This window comes from Hyperolius riggenbachi, chromosome 5 (genome assembly GCF_040937935.1).
Source record: "Hyperolius riggenbachi isolate aHypRig1 chromosome 5, aHypRig1.pri, whole genome shotgun sequence".
Lineage (NCBI taxonomy): Eukaryota > Metazoa > Chordata > Amphibia > Anura > Hyperoliidae > Hyperolius > Hyperolius riggenbachi.
Window position 1 is genome coordinate 187412776 of NC_090650.1, and position 25153 is coordinate 187437928.

The following is a 25153-nucleotide window of genomic DNA, read 5'->3' on the forward strand; positions in this document are numbered from 1 at the left end:
AAAATGCATTTACAGTAAAGTGGCTCTTAGCAAAATGTACCTCCCAAAGAAAGCCGAATTGGTGGCGGAAAAAACAAGATATAGATCAGTTAATTGTGATAAGTAGTGATAAAGTTATAGGCTAATGAATGGGAGGTGAACATTGCTCGGATGCATAAGCTGAAAACGACTGAGATGTTAAGTGGTTAAGCAGCATATATCTGGTGAGCATATACCCTATAGGGGAGGTGTGGATAACCTACACACTTGGAGTGGAGCACGGGTGAACGCACGTTTCAGCACGGGGAATATATATGGTGATATAAATATACAACAGTAATGCACTATGTCCAGATTTTGATTTTGCAGGCAAACAGGAGATAGAAGAGGAGCGCTGTCAAACAAAACAATTAATAAATGTTTTGTATTTTTATAATTACATGACTCATTGAGTGCTTTGATCTGCAGACTCTAATCTGCTTTTTTCTAGCTTCAATATACCCCTTCTCAGGAACAAGAGGGACTGGAGGTCTGCAATTTCGCAGATCTGATCAGAGAGAAGTCTGTTGGCTCTCCATACACGGCAGGCTAATTCCCAATCAATTTCAGCATTAAATCTTTTTGGAACCAGCCTTGTGATGCTGCCTCATTGCTCTTGTGCATTTATACTTTACCTTTCACGCTGTCCCCCAAGAGACCACAGTACTTCCGCATTTGCACCCCACATCGCTGCGCACGTTACAGCACTTGGGTTGCGTGTGTGTGACTTTATACATCCAATAGGTCAGTATTCACGTGGGAGGGTGTGACAGGTAAAGTATAAATGCATTGACACTGGGGCCACAAAAAATATTTAAGAGGGAGAGCTGCTGGGGGTTCCATCGTGCTTGTTGTTTGCGATTATCGCACACCATTATCGCCATGCACCCAGTCGACCACGGCATCTGCCTGAGATTTCCCAGCATGTGTGAATTTCGGAAGGAATTTATCGAATCGTCGGTCGGGCATGTTCTTGGCGGCTCCGAATTTTAACCAATTATTAATAATCATTGAATCGGATGGTCAACCAGCTGTCAAGTTTATAGATGTATGACCACCTTACTGCAACTCAAATTTCTTCACTTGTGGATTTGTTATGGTAAAAATTACAGGTCTTTATAATTAAAATCTCATTCTAGTAATTAGAAGTTTATATGCTTACCACATTGTAACTTCTTAACTCACCTGGCATGCATTATTCCAATGAGTTTGGACACAAGGTTAGATGGTAACCTTTCACAGATACAGCACTGACTCAGAGAAACCAGCAATTCAAAAGATAGAACTGGGATAAAATACAAAAGTTGCACCAGTTTCAACTGTAATTCTTCTGGCAAAAGAACAAGAATGCCATCATTTGAATCTGGCAGGGGGAAAAAAGGATTATAGCAGAACTGTAACAAAAAAATGTAAACTACTACAAAGTTAAAATAGAAAAATAAAGTGAGTGTGTGTACAACTCAACCAATCAGGGACAGAAAAAAAATGAAAAAAAAAAACAAACAAAAAAACTTCTCAGCTAAAACCTGGAAGCTGCAACTGAACACAATTATGGTAGCCACTAATGATCCAATCTTTTTTTGTACTATCTTACCACATCTATGTAGTGGATGTATCAATGTAGTAGAATGGTAAACTGAGTGAATAATATACATATTACATAGAAATGGTAAGTGTGGACAAAAAAAGATTGGACCATTAGTGTGCACCTTTAAATTCATTGCATTCCAAACATCTCCTAATCTAATCCATGCCCTCTGTAAAAGACAACTGTAAGGCCACATTCACAGTTGAGACTTGCAGTGGGTCTAACGGCCGCAACGTCACGCACAAAGTCGCACTGCAATGCAAAAGCAATGGGACGTTCACAACGCGGCCATTGCTGTGCAGTGTGACGGAGTGCAGTATTCCAGTGCCCTGTATGCAGGGTGTTTACTATACAACGCTGGCATTAACTGTACAGTGAAGCATGCGTTTCATTAACTGTATACTTTACTGTATGCCACGCAACATGCGGATAACGTGCAGCATTGCTTTCTCGTTGTGTCCCTGTTGTGAAAGGGAATGAAATGCAATGCCCACTGTGGATCCAACCCAAGTATCGACCACACGTGTTAAGCGGGTTATACAACCAGCATATTCGCCTGTGGGGAGAGAGCATACTTAAGCTATAGGAGTAAACTATAAATAACACAATGGGGGAGTCGAGATTAGCTTTTAACATGAAACCAAAAGTACTACAAATTCTAAAAAAAAATAGCAACTTATGAAGGCTAAATAAAGAACTTATTCTGACACTCCCCTAAACCTAAATTACCTAAATTAGTTTGAATTCCTTTTTTTGGAATTATAAAATGCACCCCATTTCTTAATTTTTAAAAGGAGCATACATTGCTTAATAAGAATGCAATGAATTCAATGTGACATGGAACATCACAACCAGAGGCAGCAACGAGGGCGAGTTACCCCCCACCATTACCTGCACCTGTAAAGCCTCCATTTCATAAGAAACTCAGAACAAGCACTTGAAATTAAATGGTTAATCGACAGACTTGACTGAATTTACATCAAATCATCTCCTTCTCACAGAATACCCAGATAGCTCATGGTGACCCAGAGCCACAAAGAGAGTATTAGAGACTCTGAAGCGAGTCTAAATTCACTTTTTTAACATGCAGTCATGTTAAGAACTATAACCCCTGCTAAACTGCCGCTATCCCGCAGAAAAACGAGGGGTTTATACCCCCCCAAAAAATCCATGACTTTCTTGCTCGTGGATTTTGTTGCTCATGGAGGTAGAGCTTTCAGCTGTAGCTCTGCCTCCATGCGCGTCAATCGCCGCACGGATCTCCGCCTCTCCCTGCCCCTCTCTGTGAAGGAAGATTGAGAGGGGCGGGGAGAGGCGGCGATCAGCCGGGATTGATGCGCTAAGAGGCAGAGCTACAGCCATAAGCTCTGCCTCAAGCAGGAAGCGCTCACTAGAGTTAGGAGAGAGGATTTGGGGGGTATAAGCCCCTCGTTTTTCCGCAGGATAGCGGTGGTTTAGCAGGGGTTATAGTTCTTAACATGACTGCATGTTAAAAAAGTGAATTTAGACTCGCTTCAGAGTCTCTTTAAGGGCTTAAGCAGTCTGAAAAGCCCTCTTACTAAATAAGCTATGCCAATTATAATTTTGCTTTCTTAACCACTTTCTTAACCACAAGCGGAATATAACCCTGCATTTCAACTTTGCTCTAAAACATTATTTACAGCATATTATATGCAAAAAGCATTTTTTTTTTTACTAGACCAGCATTGGAAGGGTTAAACACAGACGTTTCAAGTTCTGTGGAGAGAGATGCAGAAGTTCAGATTGTTACATTCTATGTATCTATTGATAAACAGTTACACACTCTTTGGCAGTCCTCCAAGCTCCTTCTCAGTGAGAGAGATGAGTCACATTCAACACTTAGATACATTTATGTAAACAAAATGTATCTTTTTCAGTTTCGGATGCGTCTGCAGAAATCTCAAGGAACTTTAAAGCCCTGTGTAACCCTTCCAATGCTGGTCTAGTAAAAAAAAAAATATGCTGGTTGCATATAATATACTGTAAATAATGTTTTAGAGCAAAGTTGAAATGCAGGGTTATATTCCGCTTTAAGGACCACAGACTTTACCCCCTCTTGTGACCAGGCTATTTTTTTTTTACAAATTAGGCCACTGCAGCTTAAAGGCCTCACTGCAAGGACGTTCAACCTAGAACACAAGCGCTCCCCCCTCCCTTTCAGTCCACCAACAGAGCTTTCTGTTGGTGGGTAGGGATGGCCCTGCCTAGGAGAACTCATAGGGAAGCATGTGATCAGTTTGATCAGCTGATAGATTTTTAGGCTAATTTCACACCAGGACGTTGCGTTAGAGGGGGCGTTAAGGTCGCATAACGTCCCCCTAACTCAACGCCTGGTGGTGCTGGATCTGGACGTCAGAGTGAGCCGCGTTGTGCAGCTCACTCTGGCGTCAGTGATGCCGTGATGCGCACTCTTGTGCGCATGCGGCATCACGTGGTCCCGCCGGCCAATCACCGCACAGAGCGGCTGCTCCAGGAAGTAAACACTGCACGTCATAACGTGCAGTGCATATTAATTAGCCATGTGCCTGGCCGCTCTCCGCTCCTCCTCAACATTAGTGAGCATGTGCAAGCAGTCTAACGCGGCTCAGCCGCGTCTAAAGTACTGCATGCAGTACGTTGCCTTGTGACGCAGCGTTACAATGTAACGCAACGTCCGCACTGTGAACAGCCCATTGATTTTTCATTACTGTGCGGTGGGCTGCGTTACAGGCTGCTCTAACGTGCGCCTGTAACGTCCCACTGTGAAACCAGCCTTAAGGTTCTGATTTGCTGTGATGACTTCCTGGTTTAGCACGAGATCATGACCAGCAAATCAGAGCCTTAAAAATCTGTCAGCTGATGAGACTGAGCACATGCTTCTCAGTGAGTTATCCTAGGCAGGGCCATCCCTATTGGTGGGCTCTGATCACTCCTACAATGTTTTTTTATTTACTTGTTTGTTTTTCATAAATTTGCCTTTTTTTAAAATTATTTTTATATCCCTCCCTCTGCCAGCCAATCACAGAGATCAGCTGTCATAGGCATCAGCCTATGACAGCTGATCACTTTTGTGTCTCTCAGGGGGACAGCCGTGTCACACAGCTGTCCTCAGTATAGTCAGTATAGCGATGCCGTAGATCGCAGGGAGACCGATGACGGAGTGGAGCATTGGCGCGCGATCTCCTGCAAAACCCTGCCCCAGGACTTCACGCCAATTGGCATTGAGCGGTCCCCGGGTTGCCGCCGGTCATAAGCTAGTTAAAGGGTTACTTAAGGCGAAATAAAAATGAGTTTAACTTACCTGGGGCTTCTTGCAGCCCAATGAAGTCATGTTGTGCTCACAACTTCGGTCCGACTCCCACCAGCAAGCAGCAGCAACCCTGCAAAGCTGTCCGGGAGCGCTCTGCGCATGTGCAGTAGCAATTTTCACATACTGTGCATGCGCAGATTGCTTCAGGCCATGGGACCACAGTGAGGAGGGGTGTGGCCGGCAAGCTTTGCAGGGTTCACTGCTGCTTGCCGGAGGGACACAGACCAATGTGGTAGGCACAGGATGACTAGGGGGCTGCAAGAAGCCCCAGGTAAGTTAAACTCATTTTTAATTTGCCTTAAAAAAGAGAAAGCATATGCTATAATTCAGCTTTAATTGAGCAAGAAAGAGCTCTTATCATGCTTCACTGACGAATATGCAAATCATTTATTTATGCCCCTAAAATCAAGCACACATCCAGAAATATTGGTGTACATTTAACAGAGCCACACCAATCCAACATGCAGGCATCTGTTTGAGTTTTTTTGCTCCTCATCAGTGCATGGCATGGATTGCTATGGCTCTATCGGATGGGGCTTGGACAAGTACTACAAAATACCCGAATAGCTTATGTTGACCAAGAACCATTAGGAAAATACAGCAGCATGAAAAAGTATGTGAACCCTGTGGAATTATATGGCTTTCTGCACAAATTGGTCATAAAATTTGATCTGAACTTCATCTAAGTCACAAAAATAGACAATCACAGTCTGCTTAAACGAATACTACACAAATAATTAAATGTTTCCATGTTTTTATTGAACACACCATGTAAATCATACCTCCCAACTTTTTGAGATGAGAAAGAGGGACACTTAAGCCACGCCCCTGCCACACCCCTGATCAAGCCCCGTCACACCCCTAGTCACGCATACCATAAAGACTTCATAAGAAAACAATGTCGTTTTAGAATTCAAACCACAATGGTCCTTTCTATCCTGGTTCATTTTCTTTCACATAAAGATTTTAAAATTAGTGATATATCAATTTAAAGGATGGGAATTAAGTTTAGAGTCAATCAAACACATTTTTTAGTAGACAAATATATATATTTACATAGAAAGAGGGACAAAGTCCTGAAAGAGGGACAAATGAGGAGGAAAGAGGGACAGGGGGACAGGGCTCCCAAAGAGGGACTGTTCCTTTCGAAAGAGGGACAGTTGGGAGCTATGGTAAACATTCACAGTGCAGGTGGATAAAGTATGTGAACTCCTAGACTGATGACATCTCCAAGAGCTAATTGGAGTAAGGTGTCAGCCAGCTGGAGTCCAATCAATGGCCTCAATTCACTAAGCTTATCTCCTGTCTTTAATAACGTTTCTAGAGTTGTTACCATGGTGATAAGGCATGTAGTATTCAGGGAACATTATACTTCAGGCAAACCTAAAGTTAACTTCTGTCTTTAAGTTAACTCTTCAATCCTTAAAATAACTCCAGAGTTAGACAGACTGTTAATTAACTGCGTGTGAAAATAACTACAGAGGAGGTAAATTAACTACAGAGGAGGTAACTTAAGGAATGAAGAGATAAAATAACTCTCTCACTGTGTGGAGGTAAGTTTTCTCTTGCCGTATTATCTCTAGCATGATCTTAGTGAATTGAGGCCAATGAGATGAGTTTGGAGGTGTTGGTTACAGCTGCCCTGCTCTATAAAAAACACACACTAGTTTTGTGTTTGCTTTCCCTAAGAAGCATTGCCTGATGTGAATGATGCCTTGCACAAAAGAGCTCTCAGAAGACCTATGTTTAAGAATTGTTGACTTGCATGAAGCTGGAAAGGGTTATAAAAGTATCTACAAAAGCCTTGCAGTTCATCAGTCCATGGTAAGACAAATTGTCTATCAATGGAGAATGTTCAGCGCTGCTGCTACTCTCCCTAAGTAGTGGCCGTCCTGTAAAGATTACTGCAAGAGCACAGTACAGAATGCTCAATCAGGTGAAGAAGAATCCTAGAGGTCATCTAAAGACTGACAAAAGTCTCTGGCATATGCTAACATCCATATTAGCAAATCTACGATACATAAAACACTAAACAAGAATGGAGTTCATGGGAGGATACCATATGGAGGAAACCGCTGCTGTCCAAAAAAATACATTGCTGCACGTTTAAAGTTTGCAAAAGAGCACCTGAATGTTCCACAGCCGTACTGGCAAAATAGTCTGTGGACAGATGAAACCAAAGTTGAGTTGTTGGGAAGAAACAAACAACACTGTGTGTGGAGGAAAAGAGGCACAGCACACTAACATCAAAACCTCATCCCAACTGTGAAGCATGGTGGTGGGGCAGAATGGTTTGAGGCTGCTTTGCTGCATCAGGGCATGGACGGATTGCTATCATCGAAAGAAAAATGAATTCCAAACATTTAGCAGAACTTAAGGCCATCTGTCCAGCAGCTAAAGCTCAGCAGAAGATGAGAGTTGTAACAGGACAACAACCCAAAGCATAGAAGTAAATCAACAACAGAATGGCTTAAACAGAAGAAAATACGTCTTCTGGAGCGGCCCAGTCAAAGTCCTGACCTCAACCCGATTGAGATGCGATGGCATGACCTCAAGAAAGCGATTTACACCAGACATCCCAAGAATGTTGCTGAACTGAATCAGTTCTGTAAAGAGGAATGGTCAAGATTTACTCCTGACCGTTGTGCACGTCTGATCTGCAACTACAGGAAAAGTTTGGTTAAAGCTATTGCTGCCAAAGGAGGTTCAACCAATTATTAAATCCAAGGATTCACATACTTTTTCCACCTGCACTGTGATTGTTAACATGGTGTGTTCAATAAAAACATGGAGAAAGTTGATTATTTGCGTGGTATTAGTTTAAGCAGAAAGTGATTGTCTATTGTGACTTAGATGAAAATCAGATCACATTTTAGGACCAATTTGTGCAGAAATCCATATAATTCCAAAGGGTTTACATACTTTTTCTTGCTGCTGTTTAAGGGGCATAAAAAAAAAAAAAAAAAAAACTTGACAGAGCTCAAACTATTTCAAGGAAGTAATAAATGGGGCAAGGTCTGACAAAATATGCAGTTCAGGCAGTTGAAAAACTACTTAAAGGGGTTATTTCGCGTAAAAAGTAGGCAGTTAAAAAATGTGACAGATGACAGGTTTTGGGCCAATCCATCTTTTTAAGGGGGATTCTCAGGGCTTTCTTTGTTTTCAACAGCATTTCCTGAACAGCAGTTTAACTGCCAAAATAGCAAGATACCAGCCAGCCTCCCTAATCACTTGCACACTATTATGTCAGTTAAATTTTGCAACTGTTGTTCAGGAAATGCTGTTGAAAACAAAGAAAGCCGTGAGAATCCCCCTTAAAAAGATGGACTGGCCCAAAACCTGTCATCTGTCACATTTTTTAACTGCCTACTTTTTTCGCGAAAGAACTCCTTTAACAGCCTCAGTACACACCCATTTTGTTCATATGTCTGTGTAGTGCATCATCTAATAAATACTGTATAATGGGAAAAGCCATCAGGCTATTCTTTGTTTATCTGAGGCCACATTCATTTAAACAAACTACAATGAAAGCATACTTACTGTAAATCTGACAGGCAGCGGCCTGAAGGTTTTGAATCAGATCCTTATTTGACCGAGCTGCAGCAGTATAAATTGTATCAATCATAAGAGAGGAAAGCTGATGGTTTCTGTGACCCAGGTGAACAAGCTGTATTGGCAAGCTGGCAAGCCATCGAGATAAAACTTTACTTCGACTCCTGTAATAAGGCCCATACAAATTATGTGTTTTCATGAGATCTATTCAGATTAAAGATATGCGCATAGAATAAAAATCATATTACCATGAATTAAAATAGACACACAACTTAAATTGGATTTTGTCCTCAATATATTACTTTCATGTACGCTAACGTTAGGTAAAGTTATAGGAGGGTAATTGGTAGGTGGCAAGTTAGAGGTTGGTGTCGGGCATAGTTATAGGTGAAGTCGCAGCAATAGCGGCACACATATTCTCAAAGCAAAGACTTTGAGCCAATATTGCTAACATTATTTTACATAACGACAATACCCGTTGCACACACTAACACGCACTTCTTCTAAATGTATGCTTGCTGTTAACCAACTGAGCGTGTTGTGCACATTGATGCAGAGGTGTAGTCTATTGCCCATCAACCCAGTTCAGAAGTTTGTGAAGATTGTGCAAAATAATTCCCCTTAATTTCCCTGCACAATGAGGTTAAAGTGTACCAGAGATAAAAAAAAAAAATGTATACATACCTGGGGCTTCCTCCAACCCCATCCGCATGGATCGCTCCTACACTGCCGTCATCCGCTGTCTGCAGCTCGGGTATCAGGTCCCGTTAGTTCTGCCAGACGTGGCCAGTCTGCCCAAGTGGGCGCACTTCTCTTGCGCAAACTGGCAGAACTAACGAGACCCAATACCGTAGCTGCAGACAGCATTGTAGGAGCAATCCGTGCGTATGGGGCTGGAGGAAGACCCAGGTATGTATAAAAAAAAAAAAAAAAAAAAAAAAAAAAAAAAAAAAAAAATTTGCATCTGGTTTCCTTTAAAGAGACACTGAAGCGAAAAAAAAAAAATTGCATCTGGTTTCCTTTAAAGAGACACTGAAGCGAAAAAAAAATATATGATATAATGAATTGGTTGTGTACTATGAATAATTACTAGAAGATTAGCAGCAAAGAAAATATTCTCATACTTTTATTTTCAGGTATATAGTGTTTTTTCTAACATTGCATTATTCTATAATATGTGCAGATTACATAACACTCAGCATTCAAAATGATTCTTTCAGAGCAGTCTGTGAAGTAATGACCTCTCCTCTAGCAGAGAAAAAGTAAACAGTTCACTTACAGTTGAGATAATAAAAGTCAGATAACAGCCCTCTCCACCACTCACTTAATAGGAGAGCTTAATGGCTTGTTTGCATAGAGATAACAACTGGAGTTTCTCAACTCTTCCTGTACTGGAAACAATTAGACTGATGTATCTGATCTTAATGTTTTATTTCTTAGCTGTAATACATATACAAATCATAATATCATAATTTTTTTTTCGCTTCAGTGTCTCTTTAAGTGAACATCGCTCTCAGTTTGGGCTTAGGGTTTTTCACTGGCACTTTAGATTTATTGTATCAGAAATGTTTTTTGTACTAATTAGTGAGGGTTAAAATGTTATTTGAGGATAGTAGGAAGTTATCTTGCATTTACAATCTGCAGTCCTCCCTCTCTAGGTCCACATTTGCACTCCACCAAATGACACTATGACCCGTATCCAATTCACTTTTTCACCTAAGTTTTCTCCTAAGTGATATTTTCACAACTTGTAAATAAAATGCCTTTTTAAACCACCAGTTAGCAAACAAAATACTCAAAATAATAATAATACTTTTTCACCTATGTTTTGGTACCTTATTTATTGACAAGTGCAAAAAAGTTATTTTAAATCGAAGATGAAAAATTATCTCTTAGGAGAAAACTCAGGAGAAAAAAATGAATTGCATATGGCCCCATAGGTCATAACGGGGATAGTCTCTTCATGTGGACTGGGATACATATAAAAATAATGGATATCTGGTCTCTATAGAGGACAGCCTAAGCAAGTGCTGTAATTACAGAGCAGGAGATTCGGGTGCAGCCGGCGTTGCCATAGACCGTAATGGGAATAATAATTCCTCACTATCCACGTGGGCCTAGAGGGGGGATAGTAATTAAAGCCGCCGGGACTTGTGCAGTAGAAGGATAAGCCATATACCGACTGTATCCTGCACCCAAGTCTCCCGGCGGCCAATTCATATGTCTGCAGCCTGGGTGTGTAATGCTGAGATACATGTGCACATGCACTTTAGTTCATCTATTGAGGTTTAGTCTCTTAATAAAAAAAAAAAAAATTAAAGGGAATGTTAAATGAAATTTTAAGTAGCCGTTTACTTACTTGGGGCTTCTTCCAGCCCCCTGAAGTCCTCCTGGTCCCTCACGGTCATTCCGCTCTGCTCTATTCCCTCAGCGTCCCCCTTTATAAGCTGCACAACTTAGCTAGCCGGCGGCCAATGCACGGCACCGCCCTGGGAGCACGATGGAGGAGGTGCACATGTAGCTTTTAAAGGGAGACAGTGGAGGAAAGGAGTAGACTGACAGCGAGGGACCAAGAGGACTTCAGATGGCTAGAAGAAGCCCCAAGTAAGTAAATGGCTACTTTCAATTTCATTTAAAGGACAACTGAAGGCCAAAAAGAATTTGGAGGCTGTTGCTGTCCTGCTGATCCCTCTCTAATCCTTTTAGCCATAGACCCTGAACAAGCTTGCAGCAAATCAGGTGTTTGATTCAAACACTACTGCATCCAAATAGATCAGTAAAGCTGCCAGGCAACTGGTATCGTACAAAAGGAAATAAATAAGGCAGCCTCCATATTCTCACTTCAGTTGTCTTTTAAGGTGAACCTGAGAGGACAAAAGGAAAAGATTTGATACTTACCCAGTGCTTCCTCCAGCCCCATAAGCACAGCTGAGTCCCTCATCGTCCTGAGTGTCTCTGTTCTCCTGCTAGCCATCCCAGTAATATGGCTCAGTTGCGCTAGTCGGTCTTTTCTGCACATGCATGGCCCCTCCATGCATGCGCATAAGCGCCTGACTGGCACGGCTAAGCCAGTTACCAGATCCACGAGCAGGAGAACGTAGGCACTCGGGAAGACGGCGAGGGACTCAGTGGTGCTTATGGGGCTGGAGGAAGCCCCGGGTAAGTATCAAAGCTTTACCTGTTGTCTTCTCAGGTTTTCTTTAAAGGAAGAGTCAGGCAATCTATGCTACCCCCATATCTACTTACTCAGGGCTTCCTCCAGGTGACATGTCCCTCGTCGCAGCTTCGCTCCCAGCCGCCAGCCCGGGGTCCCCGCCGGTGCAGAGGCTGACCTCACAAGGTCGTCCGCTACTGCGCAGAACACGCCAACCCACGCGCAAGTGACAACGGCGCTTGCACCGGCGGTGACCCCAGGCCAGTGGCTGGGAGCAGAGTTGCGACGAGGAACAGGTCAGCTGCAAGGGGCCGGAAGAAGCCCCGGGTAAATAGATCTGGGGTAGCATAGATTGTCTGATGCTTCCTGTAAGGTTGCTTTTTAAAGGTTGAACTGAAGAAAGAGGTATACGGAGGCTGCCATATTTATTTCCGGTACTTATCCGTTAGCCGGGCGCATCCGGCAGGTGGCGACAAAACTCCACCAGAGTTGCATCTTTCCCTACTATCCATGTCGACCTGGAGGGGGAATAGTAATTAGCGCCACCTGCCGGATGCGCCCGGCTAACGGATAAGTACCTTATTTCCTTTTAAACAATACTAGTTGCCCTGCAAGTCTATTTGGCTGCAGTAGTGTCTGAATAACACCAGAAACAAGCATGCAGCTAATCTTGTCAGATCTGACAATGTCAGAAACACCTGATATGCTGCATGCTTGTTCAGGTTCTCTGGCTAAAAGTATTAGAGGCAGATGATCAGCAGGACAGCCAGGCAACTGGTACTACTTAAAAGGAAATAAATATGGCAGCCTCCATATCCCTCTCGCTTCAGTTGTCCTTTAATCCATTTTTTCCCATGTGCTTAATGTTGCTACCTTGTGGCCTTTGTGTTTAATTGGCCTCAGATGTGCACAAATCTGGATTTATCAAGGTAATGTTAAGTGCCTGCCAAGAGTCTAATGGGTTTAAGTGGGCCTGTCTGCATTACAGATGTTCCTAATAATTCCAATTTGCATGCGGCTTGGAATTAGGCTAAAGCGGACCTGAACTCTTGCACAGGAGAGAAGGGCAACACAGAAAAATGCATCCTGTGTCCATCCTGCATGTGTTTAGAGAGAACAACCTGTCTAAAATTACCTTTTTCAGTAATGCTTCATACACACTTGAGATAAAAGTCTTTGGAAAATGAAAGATCACAGACCAATTTTGCCCCCTTCCATGTAGTATGAGAGCCATACCTACACAGTCTATTCTATGGAGCTGCACTCCCCATCAGATAAAATCTTTGCAAGATGCTGCACACAAAGATGCCCGTACACACTCAAAAGATCATTATCTGCAAAAGATCTGTTCCTGCAAAAAATCCATTGCTGCAAAAAGCATTCATAGTCTGAGATCTGCAGATCCTCATACACACTTGGTTTAACAATCATCTGCAGATCATCTGCACATCAGATCCACCAGGATGGATCTTCAGATCATTGCCAGATATGCAGATGAAGACTGTTAAACCAAGTGTGTATGAGGATCTGCAGATCTCATAGACTATGAATGCATTTTGCAGGAATGGATTTTTTGCAGGAACAGATCTTTTGCAGATAATGATCTTTTGAGTGTGTACGGGCATCTTTGTGTGCAGCATCTTGCAAAGATTTTAACTGATGGGGAGTGCAGCTCCATAGAATAGACTGTGTAGAGTATGGCTCTCATACTACATGGAAGGGGTAAAATTGGTCTGTGATCTTGCATTTTCAAAATACTTTTATCTCAAGTGTGTATGAAGCATAAGTAATGAACTAGTGAATCTGAGAGAGCCTAAGCGCTTTGAGTCCTATGGGAGAAAAGAGCTATAGAAATGTTATGGTATTGTATTGTGTAATTTGAGCTCCCAGCTGTCTGCTGTTGAGAGCGAATAGGTAATCACAGGAGTTTAACCCTTTCTGTCCTCCGTGCAAACCAGGAAGTAACCACGCTGCAGCGTCTCTTAAGGAGCTCTATAAACTGTAACAAAAATGTTTTTCTGTAAAGGTTATTATGCAGTTGCTTATCTTTTAGAGCTGAGAGGAAGTTCTGAGTTCAGATCTGCTTTAACCATCTTAGCGGTATGGACGAGCTCAGCTCGTCCATCACCGCCGATGGCTGCCGCTCAGGCCCTGCTGGGCCGATTTTGATGAAATAAAGAGCAGCACACGCAGCCGGCACTTTGCCAGCCGCGTGTGCTGCCCGATCGCCGCCGCTCTGCGGCGATCTGCCGCGAGCAGCGGCGAAAGAGGGTCCCCCCAGCCGCCTGAGCTCTGCGCAGCCGGAACAAATAGTTCCGGCCAGCGCTAAGGGCTGGATCGGAGGCGGCGGACGTCAGGACGTCGGCTGACGTCACTCTGCTCGTCGCCATGGCGACAGAAGCCAAACACGGAAGGCTGCTCATTGCGGCCTTCCGTGTTAATTTTGGCCGCCGGAGGCGATCAGAAGAACGCCTCCGGAGCGCCATCTAGTGGGCTTTCATGCAGCCAACTTTCAGTTGGCTGCATGAAATAGTTTTTTTTTTATTTACAAAAAACCCTCATGCAGCCGCCCTGGCGATCTTAATAGAACGCCAGGGTGGTTAAATGCATCCCCTGTTTGGGATTAGCCCAATTCCAAGGGTGCATACACACCTCCAATTTTAATTAGCAAATGATGGACCAATTTTACCATTTCCATGTAGTGTGAGGGTCAGCACATTGTAAATATTTTTCACAAAGCTTTTTCACCCGTTTTCCTCTGTTTTCACTGTATCTATGTAATTTCCCAAAGAGCTAAACTTGAATATAATTAAGGTAAGAAAAGTAATAATGATATTAAGTTAAAGGGAACCTAAACTGAGCGGGATATGGAGGTTACCTTTTAAACAATAGAAGTTGCCTGGAAGTCCTGCTGATCTATGGCATCAGTAGTGGCTGAATCACACACCTGAAACAAGCATGCAGCTAATCCAGTCTGACTTCAGTCAGAGCACATGATCTACATGCTTGTTGAGGGGCTGTGGCTATAAGTATTAGAGAAACAGGATCAGCAGGAGAGTCCGGCAACTGGTATCATTTTAAAAGGAAAAATCCATATCCTTCTCAGTTTAGGTTCCCTTTAATCAGGAAAAACTTACTTTGAGTGATTATTATTCTTGTAAATGTGCTAAAAGGCTATTTTTATCACTTAGGTGATAAATAAGTCATCTATGAGAAGTTTAGTGAATCGAGCCCATTTTGTAGGTAAACTCTCGTACTACATCAAAGTGGTATATTGATCAAAATTGGATGCGTGTACCAGGCTTAAATTGCATAAACGTTTCATGCAATCCGAACTTTTTAGCACCTCACTGACCACTTTTAGCCTGCACTCTTCACATATGCTCCTATCCAGGGCTGTAATTTAGCATACCATTTTAAGCCTCTTGCACACTACATGCGATTCCGATTTCTTTATACGATCCGATTTTTGATTCTGATTAAAAAAGTAGCAGCATGCAGTACTTTTTTTTTAATGAAAATCAAAAATCCGATCGTATAAAAAAAATTGGAATCGCATGTAGTGTGCAAAAGGCCTTAAACTGACCACCTGGAGATTCCCTTTGCCCTTTGACACCCCTGTACTAATTAAGCAGCCCTATTTGAGATTAAAACTGCCTCGTGTACACTACGTGCATTGCACTTGCTCAGTAACACCATGCTATTAGAACACAAGCACAACATCTAGCTATTAGAACACAAGCACAGCATCTATGTGTTGTAATGCAGAGTTCCCCATTCCTGTCCTCAAGGCCCACTAAAAAGGTATGTTTTGTGGAAATACTCAGAACTAGTTAATCATCCCAATTACTAGGGGTGAGCGAGAATGCTCTGTCGAAAAGTAAGAACAAGCAGCTGTAGCTAAAGCAAATAAAATTCTGGGATGCATAAAAAAAGGAAATAATATATTGAGATGCTACAGTGTTTCCCCGAAAATAAGACACTGTCATATTAATTTTTGCTCTAAAAGATGTGCTAGGGCTTATTTTCAGAGGATGTCTTATTTTTTGGCAAACACTGGTAGCTTTCCTATACAAAATGTACATACTGTATGCCATGTGCAACATACACAGAGCTTGTGGTTCTCAGATATTGGCTCTCAATTACAAGAAATTAATTCTGCTGATCATGTAATTAAGAGTCTATTTCTTGCAGGCAGAGAACTGTCAGGGCTCGTTTCCACTAGTGCGGCGTGCGGCGTGCGTCTCGCAGGCGCACGCCGGCACTGAGCGGGTGGGCGAGATTGCAGGCGAATCCCATGAGCCGTGCCATGCACGGCTATGGAATTCACAGCCTCCGCCGCGAATTCTGCGGGGGGTTCCGGCCGAATCGCTCCTGCAAGCGATTCGGCCGCGGCGCCGTTATCCCCTATGGCAGAGTTTCCCCGTGCGATTCATGTGTGGGGAAACTCTGCGGAATCGCGGCGGAAACCGCGATAGTGGAAACGAGCCCTCAGGCTCCCCCAGCATAGGATAAGGTGTGTGTGTGTGTGTGTAGGTGTGTGTGTGTGTAGGTGTGTGTGTGTGTGTGCGCGTGTGTGTGTGTGTCCTGGGAAAAGGTGAAGTGCTGCTGATGCTTATCACACAACAGATCAGGAGGGCTGGCTCCAACAAAAACACAAATTGCCTGACACATATATAGGACTGTGTAGAACTCACATTATATTGCTGCTCTCCTGTATCCAGGCTTTGTATTGAGCGCGACTTGCTGGTGTCATGTGGGCTGCTGCCTAGCTTGGGATTAAATTTGGAGGATGTCTTACATTTCAAGCATTCTTGAAATTCCTGCTAGGTTTTATTCTCTGGGGATGTCTTACTTTAGGGGAAACACGGCAGTATACTACTCCCTCTGTATAAATCACTTGTTAGACCACATTTGAAGTATGGAATACAGTTTTGGGCACCACACTATACAAAGAACATTGACCTTCTGGAACGGGTACAAAGACAGGCAGCTAAATTAATCAGACGAAGGGAAGACTTACCAAGAAAAGTTGGACTTTTTTTTAGCTTGGAAAAAAGGTGACAGAGGTGACCTGATTAACAAGTATAAATACATCAGAGGGCAATACAAAAGCTTGGCAGATGAGGTTTTTGGGAACATGATTTTTGCCATCTATTTAGCAAGGGGTCCATCACAGTGAGAGTGGTTAAAATCTGGAACATCCTACCTCAGGAAGTAGTTATGACAAACTCTACATTTGCATTTAAAGGGACACAAGAATGAAAAAAAAAAAGTTTTACTCACTTGGGGCTTCTACCAGCCCCCTGCAGCTGTCCCGTGCCCACACAATCTCGCTCGGATCCTCCGGTCCCCGTCGGCAGCTACTTCCGGTTTCGGCGACGACCCTACAGGCCTGGAAACGCGAGTGATTCTTTGCGTTCCTTGCCGCAATAGCAGTATTGCGGCCAGGAACGAGAAGTATTACTCGCATTCCCAGGCCTGTCGCTGAAACCAGAAGTAGCTGCCGGCAGGGACAGGAGGATCCAAGCGAGACTGCGTGGGCACGGGAGGGCTGCAGGGGGTTGGTAGAAGCCCCAGGTGAATTAAAACTTTTTTTTTTAGCCTTAAGTGACCCTTTAAAGTGAACCTGAACTCTTTCACATGCCTGAATAAATACATAGAGGGATGCCCCTGTATGTATTTAGAGAGTTTAGCATGTTTAATTCCCCCTCATTTGTGTCTAATCACAAGTTATATTCTGATCTCTCCCCTGTGTCACATGACTGCCTATGGCAGAAAAGGTCATTTGAAAGCACTGGAGGTTAACAATATGTCTGCTTCCATGAATCAGGAAGTAGAAACAGTGCAGCTTTATTTTAGACTTTGTATCAGGTGTTAGAAAGAAATGTTTTTGTTTAAAGGTTATCATGCTGTTGCATATCTTTTAGAGCAGAGAGGACGTTCTGAGTTCAGGTCCACTTTCAAGAGGGCTTGGATGCTTCCCTTGCATTGAAGGGCATCCACAGCTATAATTATTAGGTAATTCCCAGAAGAGTTGATCCAGGGATTTATCTGACTGCCATCTGGAGACAGGAAGGAATTTTTCCCTTTTAAGGCTAATTGGCCCAGGCCTTGTAAGGTTTTTAGCCTTCCTCTAGATGAAATGGGATATGTGCAGGTTCAGGAAGGTGTTTTATTTACTTATTTATTTTCTGGTTGGACTTGATGGACGAATGTCTTTTTTCAACCAAACTATGTAATTATGTAATATTCGGCAGTGTGCAGAAGGCAAGAGCAAGATATCTGGGGGTTAACTCACCTAACCACCCAGTCTGTGGTCTATCCATGCATTTGATGGATTTATATTCGTGTTCCAAGAAAACACTTCATCAGACTGCAGATATTCATTTAAATGAGTACAATGAAAAAAAAAAAAAAAAACTAAAATGTACACATATGTATACATACATGCATACATTCGTAAATGCAATGAAAGGTTTTTTTACCTCCTAGTTAGCTGTGAGGGCTCGTTTCCACTGTTGCGGTGCGGAATCGCCTGGATTCCACCGCAGAAGAAATCGCATGCGGGTGCGTTTCCGCCTGCGGATTTAGCCGCGATTTCGCATGGCAAGGAGCCAGGCGAATTTAACCATGTCACTGCCTGAGTAAAGCTCCATAGCAAACCATGCGAAATCGCAAGCGAAATCGCGGGGAAATCCGCATGACAAAGCCGCATGCGATTTCCCTAATAAATGCATTAGCGGCGATTCGCCCGCATTTCTCCCGCACGCGAAATCTGACGGCTCTGCCGTGCAGATTTCTGCCGCACCGAAAAACGCTCCCGCCGCCGCACAAGTGGAAACAGCCTCATCCACTTACTTTGATTATGCGAATCTGCATGCAGTGCCCGCATGCGGATTCGCTATAGTGGAAACGAGCCCTCACAGTATGTATAATTATGCAAAAGCAGAAGGATAAAGTACCTGGCACCAAATGCAGCAGGGCGGACAAACCGGAGAAGGGACCAGGAGCATGCTCATCCAACACCTTGCAATGTAAACTGAAGAAGTACAGCGGGGCAAAGCTCCCTTAAAAACCCATTACTAGTGGCTGGATAGTGTACTGGTTAAGGGCTCTGCCTCTGACACAGGAGACCAGAGTATCCTAGTGGCTGCAGCTCTGGCGCTTTGAGTCCGCCAGGAGAAAAGCGCAATATAACTGTTGTGTGTATTTATTCCAGACAGCTGTTCCCTGGTTAAACCAGCTTCTTCAGAGGCAGAAACATGCAGGGCTGTGGAGTCGGAGTTGAGGAGCCGGAGCAACTTTGGGTACCTGGAGTCTGCATCAGTGGTTACAATAAACTGAGGAGTCAGAGTCGAATGATTTTTGTACAGACTCCACAGGAGTGCGGCTTACACGTGTGCAAGATGTTTGAAACGCAGGGCGGACGGCAGAATTATGGGTAAATTACCCCTTGTATCCCCGCCGCACACCGGCGCCAATTAAGCCTCATTTGAATCACGGGTATTCACTCGTGAGAGCAACCCTGCTCATGATTACCTCCTCTTTGAGGTGTTTGTACCATTAAGAGAACTAAAAATCGTGGACAATTAGCATCAGCATTATGACATTCACGAACATCTTTGATGAGCCCCCAGCTGTTTCTATTCCTGTTTCTATGGATTTAAAATGTTCTTGAAACAGTGTGCACAGCATCTGAGTGGTCTGACCAATATAAAATGAACCACAGTTGCTTAAAATGCAATATACAACGTGGTTAGACCGGCAATGTATAAAAATCAATGTAAAATGTATAAATTAAAGGTGTCTTGTACATGTTTCTGCCTCTGAAAAAGCTGGTTTAACCAGTGAAACAGCTATCTGGAATAAAGTGTTTTTTAAGGGAGCTGTGCCCCGATGTGCTTCAGTTTACATTGCAAGGTGTTGGATGAGCCTGCTCCTGCTCCCTGCTCCAGTTTGTCCACCCTGCTGCATTTGGTGCCAGGTACTTTATTCCTCTATTTTTGCACAATTGACTTTTTCACTGTGCACAAATGCAACAAGCAGATGCTGGAGCCCCCACAAACTCAGGATGATCAGAGGAGACAGTCAGTTCTAGCATCACTCGCTTGTTAGCAGGAAGATCGGACTGGGTGGCGCAGTGGTACAGATTCCAGTAAGGTAGTGGGGGGTTAAATTACTTGAACAAGACATTAACCGACTGTCCAAAAGGGAGACCAAACTTTTTTTGGACAGTAGCATCTTTAAAGAAAACCTGTACTGCTCCCCTCAGTAGGGGGAAGCCTCTGGACCATATCGAGGCTTCCCCTGTCCTCGTGTCCCACAGCGGTCTCGCTGCAGCCCCCCGGAACGCACAGGTGATAAATCCGACAGCCTGTGCAATATTTACCTTTTCGGGCTCCAGCGGGGGCGCTGTTGCGGCTCTTCTGACGGTGATAGGCGAAAATAGCCGATCTCCGTCGGGTCCGCTTTACTGCACAGACCACTTGCGCCTGCGCAGTAGAGCGGCCCGACGGAGATCGGCTATTTTCGCCTATCTCCGTGGGAAGAGCGGATACTGCGCCTGCGCTGGAGCCAAAGGGTAAATATTTACATCGCCGCCGCTCCGGGAGGATTTTCTCCGCCGCCGTGGGACCTCAATAGGATCCGGAGGCTTCCCCTACCCCAGGTGAGGACCCCCCAGGGGAGTTTTTTTTCATTACAGATTTTCTTTAAAGAGATATGATGCAAAGCAGATAGCTTCACATGGTTTCAGAAACTATAGAGAAGCCAGGGAGTACAAGGGAGAAAAGGAATTTAGTAAAGAGTGGGCCCAGGAACATCTAGACCACACCTTGCGTCTCCAAGCCACTGTTTTGAGACGCACTGAGCTGGAATATCATAGTGTGGTTAAGGACATTTTAACTACAAAGGAGGAGTACCTTAAACTAGCTTCTGCAACTCAATTACAGAAATTGGAAGAAAAAATCCCCATACAGGACGACATCAAGGAACGTAAACTTCGTAAATTTAGGAGAGACCTGCAGGACTTACGTAAGCCAAAGGGTTTGATTGGGGCCAACCATTTAAACGCCAAAGAAATAGGAGAAGCAATCTGAATAAAGAGCCTAAAGGTGGCCACACATACAATTTTTTAAATATCTGTTCAATTCAAGAATAGCAATCCATTTTTCTGCCCGATTGTAAGAATTCAAAAATCTGACCAATGTACCACACACCCATGTTCAATTTTTTCCCCAATCATGAATAAAATAAGTGAAAGCTCAGAAAAATATGGATTATAACTGTACATCAAGTAATTGACAATACATCACACACACCATTCCTTTTTGTTTAACAATACTTAATACCTGCAAAACTGTGGCGTATCCATGAGAACACCCGTGGCATTTACTTTTTCTAACCTATTTCTGTCGGGTTGGGAGAGCAAGGTGATCCTGTTTGATGACAACCCCTCTAAACACCTGAGAGGACATTGGTATCGTTATGTAGACCATGTTTTACTAATTTGGAAGGGGTCAGATGCAGAATTTGGCGAGTTTCTCAGCTTTCCTAATGTCAACTATTTTAATATGCAATTCACAGGATTCCTGGGGAGTGAAAGGTTGCAATTTTTGGATTTAGAGTTTTATATCGGAAATGGTCAGGTTTTGACCAGAAGCCATAGAAAATCGACCGCAACCAACTCTACTTATGAACACAAGTTACCATCCTACCCATACAATTAAGGCTATCCCCTATGGTCAATATATCAGACTCAAGAGGAATAACTCCAAGAGCAGAGCCATGATTTGACAGTATGGATGACCAATAGAGGATATGACCTTACTGATCTGAATAAAGCTTTTCGTTGAGCTGAGAATCTGGATAGGATTGATTTGTTGCAAAGGAAGTCCAAAAATCACTCTTAGGGCCCGTTCACACTTATAATCGCAAAACGTTTTGCGGGAGTGATTTTCCCGCGATTAACGCGGAAAAATCACTGGACACTGCGGCGGTTTTGGAGCGATCGCGATTAGCGTGCTTTGCGCGCTAATCACGATCGCTAATCGCGGAACGCTTGTCGCCGGCAAACCGCTGCATGCAACGCGGTTGTGGTTATCGCTAACCGCAACAGTGAGAACACTGCCACTTGTTACATTGTGTAGCGGTTTTTGCAAAACCGCTAGCGGTTTGCCATGAGCGGGAATCGCGCGATTCCAGCTCAGGTGAGAACGTGCCCTAAATCAAATAGATCACCAGCTGATAAACATCTTAAATGTGTATTTGATTACTTTCCAATGGCGGATTGAATAAGGTCCATTATTTTGAAACACTTGCACATCTTGCAGGGTGACCCTGTATTGTCTGCGTTTGCCCAAACCAAACCCCTGATCTCATTTAGAGGGGCAAAAACCTTGGGTCATGCAGTGACCAATAGTGAGTATAGAGCTCCACAAACCTCTACCTGGTTGCAGAGATTCATGTCGAAAAGTAACCATAAATGTGGTAACTGTAAACATTGTCACCAATTCAAACTGGGACGCAGCATGCGATTGGGCGGTACCTTATCAAAGATTTTATACATTGCCGGTCTAACCACATTGTAGATTGTATTCTATGCAACTGTGGTTCATTTTACATTGGTCAGACCACTCACATGCGGTGCACACGGTTTAAAGAACATTTTAAATCCATAGAAAAAGAAGTTGGTGCTTGGAGACTCAAACATGTTCATAAATGTCATAATGGTGATGCTTAAGGTCTATGATTTTTAGGTATCTTGCCTGTACAAACATCTCATAGAGGAGGCAATCATAAGACACTATTAGTGCAACAAGAGGCTAGAATTTTTTCTGTAACAAAAGCATGTGGCCCTCTTGGGTTAAATAATATGAATGAGCTTCATTGTTTTCTCAATGTGTACCAATTTTGTCTCTCGTTCACTGTTCTGATATAACCCAGCTTTAGATGGGTTTTTCATTGGTTTGTTAGAATAAGAATTTGATATTCGCTGACTTGTCTGTATGCGTAATTTTTCTGATCTACTGCTTTGCTATGTATAATTTAATGCATGAAGATGGAAAGTCATTCTGCATTTGTTATATTGGTTTTAACTAAGATTTATTATGGGTAGCCATGGGCGTCGCTTGCCCTATTTTAGGGGGGCCCATGCCCCCAACATGTCCTAGGGTGCCCCCAATCTGTTTACAGGGGTGCCCCGGCCCCGATGTCCTCCCCGTCCATCCCCGCTGCCAGACAGCCCAGCGTGCGTCAGACCTCAATCAGCCGGCAACCACTAGTGCGGGCGCTAGGACCTAACGGACACCGCACCGATATGCGGAAGTGACATCACTTCCACATATACAGCGTGGTGGGTCTCCGGCTGATACTGAGGTCTGACGCTGCAAGGTGAGGGGGTCGCCTGTCACTCACTACCTAACCTGGGGGTCCCTGTCACTCACTACCTAACCTGGGGGTCCCTGTCACTCACTACCTAACCTGGGGGTCCGTCACTCACTACCTAACCTGGGGGTCCCTGTCACTCACTACCTAACCTGGGGGGGGGGGGGGGGGTCTGTCACTACCTACTCTGGGGGCTCCCTGTCACTACATACACTGGGGGTGTCCCTGTCACTAGCTGAACTGGGGGGCACCTGTCACTACCTGAACTGAGGGCTCCTGTCACTAAATGAGCTGGGGGGCTCCTGTCACTAAATGAGCTGGGGGGCTCCTGTCACTAAATGAGCTGGGGGGCTCCTGTCACTACCTGAACATTGGGGGCTTCTGTCACTATCTAAACTGGGGGACTCCTGGTGCTACCTTAACTAGGGGGCACCTGCCACTACCTAAACTATCCAGGCCAGCCAGCCCAGCATCATCACCAGCCAACCAGCCCAGAATCACTGTCAAAAAGGCCACAGCATCAGCACCAGTCAGGCCAGCATTTACTTCAATCAGCCAAGCACAGCCCAGCCTTACCGCCAGCCAGGTCACAGCATCACCGCCAGCCAACCCAGCCACAGCATCACCGCCAGCCAACCCGGCCACAGCATCACTGCCAGGCCTTTCAGCCCACACATCATCCCCAATCCAGCCAAAAACAGTATTGCCAGGCACAGCAGCCAGTAGAGGAGAATTCAGAAGCCAGGTGAGAGGTGTCTACAATATTAGGGGGGCATTCTGCCTATTTATGTGAAATGCTGTCTATTTATGTGCCTCATGACTGCTGAATTTGTCTTGTTGGGGGCCTCATGATTGCTGAATTTGTCTTGTTGGGGGCCTCAAGATTGCTGAATTTGTCATGTTGGGGGCCTCATGATTGCTGAATTTGTCTTGATAGGGGCCTCATAATTGCTGAATTTGTCTTGTTGGGGGGTCACATGATTGCTAACTGCGAGACTATGGGAAAAGAATCATCATCATATGAGACAATAGCATTAAACCTACTTTTTTAGCTTTTTAAAACAGAAAATAAAACTGGGAGGTTCTAAAAGAAATAAATACATTTTCAGGAGTAGGATGGATGAAACTATCTTCACAGTTTATTTTCAACTTGAATTTTCCATAATGTTCATTATGAGTTAAAACGTTTGTACAGTATTGAGTTTAAATTGCTGTTGCCACTTTGCGATAGATAAGTGACTTTTGGGCTGCAGTTTGGGCACTCGGCCTCCAAAAGGTTCGCCACCACTGTCCTAATCTAATGTCCCACCATTGCTAAGTTCATGTAAATTTGTCTCCACCCGTAACCACACCCACATGCTGGTCCATGGCCACACCCATTTTTTGGTGTGGCGCGCATGTAACCCTCATTTTTCAGCGCGCTAGCTACAGTGTGCTGATCTCTGCTGCCTACAGTATGTGCAGTATACGCTGTTCTCTAGTGCCTGCACTGTGTGCTGATTTACCTCCAGTGTGTACAGTGTAAGGTGTTACTCTGTGCCTTTACTTGATTGTAAACTAGCTGTATTGTATGCTGATCCCTGCTACTTTCAGTATGTACAGTATTAGCTGTAAAGCCTGGTACACATACAATTTTGATTAGCCAATGTTAGCTCAGTTCATCAAATTCACTGTCTGTTGGCCCACTTAATGCATGGAGGTGGTAAAATTGGTCAGTGATTGACCAATCAAAATTGTATGTACGTATATAATCTTTGATCTATGCCTATACTGATTTTAAATTATCTAAATAAAGGACAGGGGGCTCCATCCAATATTTCGATGGGCAGGCCAGTTAGCTGTAGCTTACACCACTGCTAAGTTCATATAAATGTGGCCCCACCCATGGCTACACCCACTCACTGCATGACCACGCCCATTTTTGCACCCTTGTGGGCAGCCTTTGAAAATCACATTGTGGGCATCTATACTGGTTAGAGCGTCATCCAATGACCATTCAGAGTCAGGAGGCTAGTAGGGCAGGGAGACTTGCAGCTCACCATTGCCTTGAGCCACCCCATGACTCAATTTGTAGGTTGAACGCTCATCTGGAAGAATGCCCATTCACAGTGCAGTAATAGGGGCCGCCTGTTTGTGAAGGTCA

The 25153-nt window shown here is 43.9% G+C and overlaps 1 protein-coding gene across 1 annotated transcript in view; it reads right to left on the reverse strand.

Annotated features, from left to right (window-relative positions):
- Nucleotides 1-25153, reverse strand: part of TEX10 (testis expressed 10) — a 178645-nt gene that overhangs the window by 71935 nt on the left and 81557 nt on the right. The window contains exons 7-8 of the mRNA XM_068236496.1: nt 8457-8632; nt 1204-1381 (exon numbers count right to left, since the gene is read on the reverse strand). Of these exons, the coding sequence (XP_068092597.1) occupies nt 1204-1381; nt 8457-8632 (354 nt within the window). The remainder of the gene's footprint in view (nt 1-1203; nt 1382-8456; nt 8633-25153) is intronic.